This window comes from Cygnus atratus, chromosome 5 (genome assembly GCF_013377495.2).
Source record: "Cygnus atratus isolate AKBS03 ecotype Queensland, Australia chromosome 5, CAtr_DNAZoo_HiC_assembly, whole genome shotgun sequence".
Classification (NCBI taxonomy): domain Eukaryota; kingdom Metazoa; phylum Chordata; class Aves; order Anseriformes; family Anatidae; genus Cygnus; species Cygnus atratus.
The window spans coordinates 27,111,218-27,123,285 of record NC_066366.1 but is presented as its reverse complement, the minus strand read 5'-3'; the positions used below and the strand labels follow the sequence as shown (position 1 = coordinate 27,123,285).

At 43.4% G+C, this 12,068-nt stretch overlaps 2 protein-coding genes across 3 annotated transcripts in view; one reads left to right on the top strand and one right to left on the bottom strand.

Annotated features, from left to right (window-relative positions):
• The window catches only part of EIF2AK4 (eukaryotic translation initiation factor 2 alpha kinase 4), a 38,785-nt gene extending 31,437 nt beyond the window's left edge, over nucleotides 1–7,348 (bottom strand). Inside the window, exons 1-4 of one of the 2 annotated variants that reach the window (XM_035539299.2) lie at nucleotides 6,975–7,348; nucleotides 5,257–5,372; nucleotides 3,974–4,076; nucleotides 1,502–1,675 (exon numbers count right to left, since the gene is read on the bottom strand). In XM_035539299.2, coding sequence (XP_035395192.1) covers nucleotides 1,502–1,675; nucleotides 3,974–4,076; nucleotides 5,257–5,372; nucleotides 6,975–7,127 — 546 coding nt within the window. In that variant the 5' untranslated portion in view covers nucleotides 7,128–7,348. The remainder of the gene's footprint in view (nucleotides 1–1,501; nucleotides 1,676–3,973; nucleotides 4,077–5,256; nucleotides 5,373–6,974) is intronic. The other variant, XM_035539298.2, reaches the window with a different exon arrangement.
• Nucleotides 7,349–9,274: 1,926 nt separating this feature from the next.
• The window catches only part of GPR176 (G protein-coupled receptor 176), a 40,021-nt gene continuing 37,227 nt past the window's right edge, over nucleotides 9,275–12,068 (top strand). Inside the window, exon 1 of the mRNA XM_035539968.2 lies at nucleotides 9,275–10,033. Within this exon, the coding sequence (XP_035395861.1) occupies nucleotides 9,919–10,033 (115 nt within the window). The 5' untranslated portion in view covers nucleotides 9,275–9,918. The remainder of the gene's footprint in view (nucleotides 10,034–12,068) is intronic.

Sequence of the window (12,068 nt, the reverse complement as noted above, 5' to 3'; positions counted from 1 at the left end):
AATATGTCTCTTTAGATTAAATTTATTGCTCTCTAGAGAAGTTTGTCATAGTGAATATATCAGTCAATCTATGGTGAAGGAAGGTAGGATTATCTATGTATCTGGATAATACTTCCCAGATTAAGATGGAACACCCTGAACGTATTTACTCACACTTCTGTATAAGGTCCTCTTTATAAATGGTTTCCATAGGATCACTAATCAACATTTAAGTTTGCTTCAGCATTGCAAACATTCAGTAGTGCAAACATTCAAGTTTGCACAAGTATTTCTCAGGGTTAAAATTCATCAGTAAAATGTTACAACAACAACAGCAGATAGTTCATATAGTACCTATTGGTCAGAGCTGTCAGTGTCAGTTGATAAGCTATAATTCCTTAAAACCTATGGCATATTGCTATGCAGGATGACGTACAAAATCATGATTGTGTGGAGGGTGGTTTTACTCAGGTGGGCAGCTGAGCTCCACCACAACTGCTCTCTCACTCCCCCTCCTCAAAGGGAAAGGGAGAGAAAAAATGATAAGAAGGGCTCAAGGGTTGAGATAAGGACAGGAAGATCACTCAACGATTATTGTCACGGGCAACACAGACTCAGTGTAGGGAGATTAGAGAAATTTATTGCTTAATCCTCACAAGCTAGAGAAGTGAGAAACAAAGAAAACAAACTAAAAACATCTTCCCCCTATCCACCCCATTCCACCTCCTTCCCTTGAGCAGCGCAGGGGAACAGGGAATGGGGGCTGAGGTCAGTTCCTAACTCTGTCTCCGCTGCTCCTTCGTGGTCCCTCTCTGCCCCTGCTCCACGTGGGGTCCCTCCCACGGGATGCCGTCCTTCCCGAACTGAGCCTGCTGGGGCTTCCCACACGCAGCAGCTCTTCAAGAACTGCTCCCACAAGGGTCCATCCGTCAGAAGCAAACTGCTCCAACGTGGGTCCCCCACAGACAGCAGCTCCTGCCAGGTCACCTGCTCCTGCGTGGGCTCCTCTCCACGGGCTGCAGCTCCAGCCCGGGGCCTGCTCCTGTGGGGATCCTCCACAGGCCACAGCCTCCTTCGGGGCAGGTCCACCTGCTCCACCGGGGGCTCCTCCACGGGCTGCAGCGTGGAACCCAGCTCCGCTGTGGTACACCATGGGCTGCAGGGGAACTTCTGCTCTGGCGCCTGGAGCACCTCCTCCCCCTCCTTCTTCACTGACCTCGGTGTCTGCAAGGCTGTTTCTCACTACTCACTCTCCCAGCTGCTGTTGCACAGCAGTTGTTTTTTTCCCTTTCTTAAATCTGCTCTCACAGAGGCGCAAACAACATCGCTTATTGGCTTGGGTCTGGGCAGCAGTGGGTCCCTTTGGGGCTGGCCCTTATCTAACACAGGGCAGCTTCTGGATTCTTCTCACAGAAGCCACCCCTGCAGCCCCCCGCTAGCAAAACCTTGCCACATAAATCTACTACAGATTGTTATAATAACATAAACAATACAGGGTTATTCATACTTCAATTTCTCTTACCTCCTGCTCCTCTCTTCTTTTAACTTCTTGTGCCCTACGCAATTCCTCCTGAGCCAGCCTTTCTTGTTCTTTTTGATGATTTTTTAGCATTTCTTCATGAAAAGACTTGGAAGGTGGTTTATTATACTCACTGAGAAATGACTGTATGTGGCCTGCAAGTTCAAATATCATCACCTGAAAGAAAATAAATGTGAGTGACATGCAGAGCTCAAACCAGCTGAAAGAACAAATTCAAAGAACATTGTAAAATGATACCCCACTCAGAAAAGCAATACAGCAACAGCAGTGTGTGACTGTTCATTTTGTTACTTACCAGATTAATTTACTGTATTTCAGTACTTTTTGTCAAAGCTATTTATTAATGAACTGTAACATGAAAAATCCCTGACCACAGGAGCACAGACGGTGAAAATTACTGAAAGACAGATTTAAGCACTTTCCCCCTTCCCTCCCTGCAAAATCCCTTTTCTTATCTCCTTCTTTTAGGTATATTTTCCTATTCACAAAGATACATGTTTAAGACATATCAACTACAACAGAATAAATCCTTTAAAATTGTCTATCACTGTAGCTACTACTCCTACAAAATAGTTGCTTTTTTCATTCGTAACAAGAAATCCAATCCTTTCTCTGCAATCTAGCCTCACAGTTAGAACTGTAAAGCCACGTAAGGCATTTCACATTTCTAAAACTACAACTACTAAAATAAGAACTGCACTGAAACCTTAGCTAAATTCTGCTGCACAGCTTGCCGGGATGAAATCAATTTTCAGTTACTGTTTACTCGAACTAGGTATACACTGATGGCCTATTGACCTGTCAGGACTTAAGCTTTCATCAGTCTAGTAGCATTTCTCTATTAATTCAAGCAGTCGTATGAGTGACGTGCAAACTAGATTATCTTTCCCAGGTTACTATTCAAAATGCAAAGCAAACATGCATGTGCAAACGTATAAAAAAAGAAAAAAATCCCAATAATTAAAAAAAAAATCCATCTGTTGTTCAGTTTGACAGGTAACTGAAGCATTTTCATTTTTTCAATATTGCTGAATACAGTTTAATAAAGCGTATCTGCCAAGGCAGAGAGAATAGTTGACTCCCTTTCCCAGCAGAGAAAATAATGCAAGACTACATTGTGCATTGCATTCATCAAAAATGTGTAGTGTATATGTAACTCACAACTGTATCTGCATGTTTCTGGATCAAGCAAGATCCTCCTTCTGGATAATTATTAGAAAAACCTGTAACATTTTTGTAGCTTCTTTCAATTAGATCAGAAATCAAAATGGGATTTAAAGCCCTACAAGCCAATAAGCTCTCCAAGAGTCAGTTGTGAGCAGACTGAGAATATATGTCATGGTTTTGTGGTTACTTTGAAAGTTTGAACCTTGTTTCTAGTATTTGCTATAAATTGTCCATAGCGCAGTCATTGTAAAAAAAAATAAAAATCTCGGCCATTAAATATAATGAACAAAACAGTATCTGGCTAGAAGTATCTTTCTTTTGAAAGTATCTGTATTAAAGTTGGCCAAAAAAAGATAAATAGCAGTGTAGTATACAAATGGAAAAAGGCATTGATGTGGCAACACTAAAAGAGAAGCAACCCCTGCCAAACTTGTTTAGTTGACAGGCTTAGGAAATTGAAAGCAGAATATTATTGCAGCATATAGTAACTTCCCCAGCTGTGTATCTTTCACGTTCAAAAAGACAAATAGAGCAAATCAAATGTGCTCACCTGTAACATTTCCACATAGAGATAAGAAATATGCCATAAACCCTGCTTTCACAAAGAATTTGATGTTTGCTACTAACTTTTCGAATCATTTCAGTTCTCAGCAACAATGTAAAAAGGTATCCCTAATACCAAACACACCTGGGGAGCTATAAAATCCTTTAAAAATAAATACAACTTCTATGCTTCATGTATTTCTCCATCTTTCTCTTTTTACCATATTCAAGGGAGAAGTCAAGTATCAATATTCCTAGACACAGTAGGAAAAAAGGCAAAATGGCATGGAGTGACTGTGCTACAGCCCCAGAGGAAGTCAACTGCTGAGCTGGTATTATAATCACGGTCTCTCACCCTCCAGTTCAGCATTGGATGAACCAGATCATACTGAAAAAACTCCCTGTGTGGTCAGTTTGTTTTAAAAGCTATAGCCACTTATAGTACTCAGATTAAACTGAAAAGTGCACAAAGTTCTCAGTTTTAGAGTTAGTTACTGCCTTTCATACTGTGAAATAACTAGGAACAAACTGAGCCTTTAAATCTGCCTTTAAACAGGGATAAAGCTTGCATTTTTACATATACACTGTATTTTGGAAGTGTGCAAATTCTGAACTTTCATTAAACAGAAACATTTATAATAAAAAAGGTAAATCATACTTCCAATATGGATGTATTTCACTATATTATACATTTTTTAGAACTATTTAGGACCAGAGCTTATTTCTCAAGTGAAAAGTTCTTACCTCTCCACAGCGCTGTTTTGCCAGTTCAGCTAGTCTGGATTTTAATTCATTTATTTTCTCATTTGACAAGCCTTTTGCATTTTTCAGTTCTATTTCAGGGACACTGGGGGATAGCAACAGAACATAAAGAATGGCCTTAATAAAAAAAAAAAAGTGTAAAAAGCTATCATGTAAGACAGAAGGCAGGTAAAAAATGGTCAGCGATGGAAAAGGAATGGAGTTTATTGTCACTTGGCAATTGGTCAATGCTCAGTGAGGCAGTACATAAATAGTACATACATGATATGAAGTCAGAGATCTGATTTAATACTCCTTAATTTTTCTAGTTGTACATTACTTGTCAGCTACACATAACAGAAGAACTAACAAGGAAACCCCTGCAGTCTCTTATGATTCAGCCGTTCTTAACTAGTAACTTATGTAGCAGTTCTTTGCAAATATTACTAGCATAATATTTAGGTGTTTAAAATTTATTTATCACCACTATACAGGTGACAAAAACATAAAGAAGCGTGCAATTAAGTAAGCAAAAGAAAAAACGTTTATAGGAACAAGTAAAGCATCTATAGCTATGCTAACTTAAACAAACAAACAAAAGAAAGTAGAGGGGCTGCTATGCCCCATGCTACAGGGTATAACTGAGCTATCACTTGGCTGAGAACAGCGCTTCCCTTGTACACCCCTCAGGCCACAGTACAAATGGATGATCTAAAGGCAGCTATGCTGTGGACACAATCAGTGACATATGGACTGAATGGAATGTTTTGGTCTGTGCCTGCACAGCAATTCTATACCCCAAAATTACTTGCTGACCCAAAACACGAGGAGTGCTTATTATCTGCAATTCTTTTTACTTTCTCTGTAGAGATTTCAAGAGCAGAAAACAGGAATAGCAGGTACAAGTAGGACAACAGATTGTTTTAAAAATAAAGAGTCAGTCCCACTATCAGCAGAATAGGTCATGAGCTGAAAAAGTTTCAAAACAGCACTAAGATGCTAACAGGTACACCTGCACTTACTTATCTTCAAGTTACAGCTCAGGGCTGCAATCTTTTCCTGACAAATGTAGCCCTATTATTGTCCATTGCACAAGAGACCACATCCAATTCAGGCAAAAAATTTTATGGTCACCCCTCATACCACAGGCTGAACAAATACAGACATGCAGAAAGCAAAAATAAGCAATGAATAAAACCAGATGTTCTTTCAACATACATTTCAATACAGAAAAGAGATGAATGTTCACAGAAAAAAAAAAAGGTTATATTTTAATGTATACTCACGTATCAGGGTAGGTATGTGGACACTTGACCCACAGATCAACTTTGGCATATACTTCATTACCACCAGTCAATCCCTGAGGATGCAGAACTAAATTAATTTCAGGAGGTTGTCGTACCTAAAATGGAAAACAAAGCTTTGATTTAAAAGTTTTGTTGTTGTTGTTGTTTTAATTGAAGCAGGAATCATTGCACACAACTCTCACAACCTGTATCATGGCAGAATTCAGGTTAGACCATCCAGACCATGAAAATAATACACTAATGTGTTGATACTGCTCAGTGAAGGTGAGGTGGTTCTTTACCACAGCTTATCCAATATATTTTAGAACATTTTCAGATAAGTGCAGTTACAGTTAATAGAAAGGTGAGTCAGACTGAGCAAAAAGGAGGCTTAATAATAAAATCTTCCTATTTTGCTTACTGTAGGCTAGTAGTAGAAAAAAAGTTAACAATCTGTAACAGGTTATTTGTGGAATATCACAAATTAATACATTCAACATATGAATGAAACTGTTTATTTTTTGTTTGTTTTAGCTCACTAACAAACACCAATCAGTATTTTCTGCTATGACAATAGACTACAACATCACATCTTGCGTGGCCAAATAGATAGTAATTTGTTGTATTTATATTTTTATTTTTGGCATAAAACGTAATTTTAACTAGTATTGCCCTTCCTGCCATTCTCTTAAAATTGTCTTTTTTTCTTTAAAGTAGAACATTGCCATATAAACATTCTAAACTTTTTCTTTTCAATTAGAATTTTTTTTAAAGGGAATAGACCTTAGTAATGTTAGGAACAGCTATGGAAATAAGATGACACAGAAAAACAAATATGGGAACGAGTTAAAAGATGGTCAATATCCCCTCTACTTTGCCGTTGCATTTCCAAGGGGAAAAAGTACAGGTAAAGTCAAAAGGATGTCAGGTATGAATTTAATAGGGAGGGAGACCAGCAGCGCTGCTAAGAACTAGGGAAGTTACTGACATTTCTAGCATTAAATTCCAGCCCCTCTCCTCCCCCCCAAAAGTCACCAGTTTCTGCAAGAATTTTAGGTTCGGGTGCATGGCAGAAAAAACACTAGCAGCCATGATACTTTGTAGAAACTAAAGACAAAAGAGGACAGACAGATGATAGTAACAGTGAAGTTTTGGGGGACTGATGTAAATGACCAGTACCTCCGGGTACAGGAGAACAGTGCCACCAGATGCAGCTGGAAAAAAATTCTCAAGAAGACATTGCAGACATGAAAGAGAAATGGAAAAGAGTAATGAGTAGTGGACCTGGGCAATCAGTTGTAATTAAAAAAAAATACTGTAGAAAAAATAAAGTGTAAGTATTAAGTTCTGATGCAAGACAGCCACAGTGAGAGTAAGCCACGGTATAGAGTGAATGTGCAGAGATCAGCAACATGTATGCCGACGAGATGAATGAATTAAGCAGGTATGTAATTAGTCAGCTAAGGAATGAATTCGGAAGCATTAAAAAAAAAAAAAAAAGCCAATTAATTAAAACCCGCTCTGTTCCTCTCCAGAATGGAGACTTGTTTCGCTAGGCTTCCCGTTCAGCCGGGAGGTAGGAGGACGAGAGGCCGCGGGGATCAAATAAATAGTAAATGAAATAAAGCCCAGCGAGGCGGGCGGATAAAGCACGGTGACCGAGCGCCTCCGCAGGCCCGCCGCCTCCCCGCACCGGGCCGCGGGGCCCCGCTCGCTACCTTCCAGGCCCGGCCCTGCCGCAGATCTTGGAAGTCCTGCCCGTAGATGGACTCCAGCGCCTGCAGCTCGTTCTCCTGCCGCAGCTGGTAGCTCTCCGGCGGCTCCGCGGCCGCCTCCGCCGGCAGCTGCTGCGCGCCGCTCGGCCGGGCCATGTCAGCTCCCCGAGCGGCGGCGGGCGGCCGCCATGGCGGGCGGCCCCGCGGCGCTGCCACCCTGCGAGCGGCGACGGCCCCGCGGCGGCGGCGGCGGCGGGAGGAGGAGCCCCGGCAGCACGGCCCCGCTCCCGGCCTGGTGGCGTGTCCGGGGGCGGCGGGGCGAGGGCTGGGGCTTCTCCTGTGACTTCCACCCGGAGGTGGAGTGTGAGCAGCGCAGGGTTTTTTCTGGCTGAACACCAAGCGAGGCCAGCCCCTGGCCTCGGGTGTCTGTGGTGGGACGTGGCAGAGAGGCAGCGGGAAGCTGTCAGGGAAGCGGCGGAGAGCAGAAAGGAAACGTGCTTTTCTTCAGCCTTTTCCTTCTGCTGAACAGAAGGATGATGAGAAGATGAGGTCACCTTTTAAGTTTTGTGATCCTGATGAAAATACCCCAAGTAAATTTAAACATATACGTTTATGCATTAGGTGTGCGTTCACTGGCAAACAAAAACGTTATAGTAGTCCATAACTTGCTACCCTGAGGCCATATATCATACTTCTTGCTTTACTGACCTTTGGGTATGGGCTTTTTGTTTTAAGTAGACTACCTAAGGAGGGACCTACTCTACTGAATAGTTTCTATGGCTCTGTTAGTCCTTCTGAACATGAGAACTTGCTATGTGCGTGCTTTTGTTTATTTTTCCATTTCGTTTAAACTAAGTTCACACAGTCCCAGCTGGTATTATAACTTATTTACTAATTGCTAGTTTTATGACTGCATCATGTTATTAGTAAAAAGAAACAACCAACTTTTTGTTAGTCAAATGAAAGCCTAATTTTAACTGCATCACTGTTCTGATACTGTTCCCTGAGAATGCCTTTATAAGTGCCTTCAGTGGTAGAATTTTTGCCTGATCTGTTTTTTTTTTGTGGGAACTGTGTGACCAAAGATGTATATGTCTAACAGCAGAGGTCTCCTTTTACGGCCAAACGTGACCTGGGGCACTGGAATTGCTCACTAGAGTTTCTCGCACCTGTGTAAAAATAACTGCTCTATTGGAAGCACTGGTGCAGCAGGGTGTGCTCATCTGTCAGTTTGTGTAAGTACTTTCTATGCATTAAAGACTAGAAATGAAAGTTTCTAGGCCGTGGATTCATCTTCTCTTCCACACAAAGATATAGCAGGTTTGGCCAATGTGAAGATGTGATGCAGTGAGTAATTAAGAAACTTCAGTATAATTGCCTTTAACAGAAAGTAGGGCTTTAGACTTGCCAAGTACTCTGTGCAGTTGGGTCACGTAACATTGCGTACTGTTGCAATGGCCCAACTGTGCTAGTTGTTCCTGGCTTGGCAAAATTTTAACCAGTTGGGATAAAATGTTCTAGACCAGATGTCTGCCTCAGGCTATTCTATTTTATTCTATTTTTTTTCCTCATAATTTCTTCTACAGAGATTCATTGTTTCCAAGAAGCAAGAGAAAAATGTAATAAAAACACTGTGAGAAGTTCTTTTAAAAAGTCTGGTACCCCAGCAGGAGTGTGAAATTTGATGGGTAGGAGAGGAAAAGATGAGCTTTTTCAGTGCTGTGCCTTTGCTAGCCAGCCTTGTGAAAACCTTGTAAAGTCAATCAAATTGTAGTTTGAGGGGAGAAAAAAAATGTTTACAGGGTCCATAAACATTTACTGGAGTACAGCAAACAGCCCTGGAGCCCACCTGCCCCGAACACTTTTTGAAATCTTCACAAATTTGGCTGCTGTGGGACATGCACATTGAGGTCCCTGGGCACGTGGTGAGGGAGGTGCGTGGCCCAGATGTTGGCCCAGGTGAAATCCAGCAGGGGCACACAGGACAAAACACAGGCTTGATTTTTAACTAGCTGCCCTCTGAAAGCCTTTAAGTTAAAGGCACACGTGCTTTAAGCTGGGCACCTGCCACATGGAGGCACACTTGGCGCATTTAAACACTCAAATTTCTATGCCTATATAGGATCTCTCCTGGCAGATTCAGTATTATACGTATTTCAACAAGCCTGCAAGATTTCAGCAGATAACATACGTGGAAACTCAGTTTCGGGACCTGCTTTAAAACACCCTCCTGAGAAGCCGCTGCGCCCACAGGGAGCTCCCGTCACGGGGCGGCGCCGGGAGCAGCCCGGCACGCCCGCGACACACCCCGACAAAATGGCGGCCCTCGCTGCCGTGCTAGCCACGTGATGGCGGAGGCGGGAGCTCGGCCCTCCGGTGTGCCCGGGGGCTGGCAGCGGGGCTGTGCGGCTCTCCGCGCCGCCCGGGCTGGGCTGGGCTGGGCTGTCACGCAGGGACGTAGAGGAGCATGTCGGCTTCCTGAGGCTCAAATGCCCCCTGTCCCGGGACTCACCGACAAGCTGCTTTTCGCTGAGGGGCAGCTGGGGTGCGGCGGGAGCCCGCCATCGGGAGAGCGGGCAGCATGAGCGCCGGCAGCGCTAGCGGGCTGCCCGCGGGGGGACGGGCACTCTGCCTCGCTCCACACAGAGCTACCGAGGGGGCAGCGGGGCAGCGGAGCGGGCGCTCCGCCGGCTCGCCCGGAGCGCGCTGAGGGAGCGAGAAGCATGGGACTGCTAACGGCAGGGGACAGCCCGCTGTATCTCCTCCTCTCCTCTCCCGGCGGCAATGGCTCGCGGGGTGGCGGCATGACGAGCCGAGCCCGCTTCCCGGGACGCAGCAACACGGCGAGCGGACCAGCTGGGGCTCCCTCCGCCGCCGCGCCGCCTCGCCCGAGCGCCCCGCTGGCTCACTGACGGGCAGCGCCTCGGCCGGGGGGCCGGCGGGCGGCATGGTGTGGAGCGGCAACGGCAGCGCGGCGAACAGCGGCGGGCACGGCGAGGAGCAGGGCTACCGGCACTTCGCCACCGTCGCCCAGGTCGTCATCTTCGTGGGCGCTCTGCTGGGTGAGTACGAGCCGTGGGGTAAGGCAGGTTGGTGCTGCTTGGCAGGCAGCGAGCTGGGTTTCAGTAAGGCACTACGGCTGGGTCACTGGAAGCTGGTACTGGAAATGGTGAGGCTTCTCACACGAGGCTTGACAGAGAACGTCTCCAGTTCGTGCAGGTGATTTCAGGAGGACTTTGCTGATGATTCTTATTATCAAGGATTTGTTTTTGTCTGATTTTGAGTAATGCTAAAGTCAATTTATGCGTTTGTTCCAATTCATTCTAATATTGATTTCTTCTTGGCCATATCTCATAGCACATTGCTAATTTCTAAAATATATGGTGATCGTTGTTTTGGAACACCATTGAGCTCCGGGCTTGGTCAGTGATGGACTTACCTTTTATTACTGTCAATCATTGAGTCATTTCGCCTAGGTTATTCCTCTGTCCAGGGGGGATAAGCGTGGTTATTCTGTGTTTTGTGTTTTTTGTTTTTTTTAGCATAGGTAGTATGTGAAAACAGTCCTTTGGTGCGTCGCATGGTGTCTGGTATAAAATGATAGCCAGCAAATAGTGAGATTAATGAGCCTGCTCCCAATACATATGGTCAACAGCATCCTAAAAGCTACAAGATTAAGTGAAAAAAGTCAGAACTTGAGTTCTTGTTCTCTGTCTTGTGGGTTTTCAACCTTAAGAACTGATCCATAGCCCTTTGGATCGTATGTCCAGGCTTACTTTCATGACAATAGCTCTCTACAGACACACTCATATAATTAGGCCTTCAGCAGCTTGCAGTTTTTATAACAAAATGAAGAAAACAACACAAACCCAATCCAAACAAAGCCTTAAATTTAACAAGACTTACAGTAAGTCATGGTTTGGCACTCCTGCAGTTTGCTTTCAAGAGGTGGGCTGTCTTGATTAGGACCTGCCATAAGGGGCTTATCTGCTGATCATTTGGCGGGGAGGCTGATGAAGCTTCCAGGTAGCTTCTCCAGGCCTATTGTTGAGCAAAACCAGAGAGGAAATCATGGTAAATTTGTGTTTAACTCTGAAAACGCAGTAGTCCGATAACAAATGTTGGGCCTCATGAACTTGCAGTGATAGAAACCAATTTTAACTATTTTTTTTTTGAAACTGACTTCTTTTTCTGACTCTGCTGAAACACTACTTTTAATAACACAACATTATTGTAACAGCTGAAAACCTTAGTCTTTAAAAATGTTTTTCTGTAGCATCTGTATGAATGTACTGTTGTTCCATATTTACTGAATGGAAAGAAAGCCACAAGGAAGTTGCAGCCCCGATCTCCAGAAAGACTGACTTCGGTGTGTAGGTACTCAACTGTCATATTTGTTAGAAGTTTTGTGAGATTGTGGTTGTCAGTTGTGAGAGAGTTGTACACCATTTTTCTCTCCCGTTTGAGACCTGTGGGGAGACTTGTAACAAAAGGAGAAATTCCTGCATTAGCTTTCCTTGTGTTTTGAAAGGACAGTGCTATAGTGAGTGTTTCATTGTATCTGTTAAGGACAAAGAGTCAAACTGTTCCTTTTACAATATATTGAAAACACATCCTTGAGTGTTTCATTATTTTAGGTAGTAATGACAGTAGTACTGGTTTCTAGAATTCTGTGCATCTTTGAAGGTAATTACATTATTGTCACAAACTTGCCAAAGTTTGAAACTGTATATGACCTGTATATGTAAGAGGATCTAACCAGTAGAACCAACCAAAATTACAGAAAGAGGCTAATAGTCTGCTATAGCAGGCTTTTTTCTGACTTTTTCGCCTAATTTATAGAAAGTTTTTATTACTAAAAACTTAGGATTTCTTAAAGAAACAGATTATTCCATGTTTGGAATGGACGAAACATAATTATTGGTGTAAAAATCACCAGTTTAGAGCAGTTAGAGATGAGTTGGTCATAGATTATTGATTTAATTAAGATGTAAGTACAGTGTTCTTAACAGCTGTTCTTGAGAATTTGAGTTTGTTTGCACAAGCTTGCTGCTGTTCCTCTTCTTCTGTGTGTGTGGAAGTTCTTGATGAGCAAAC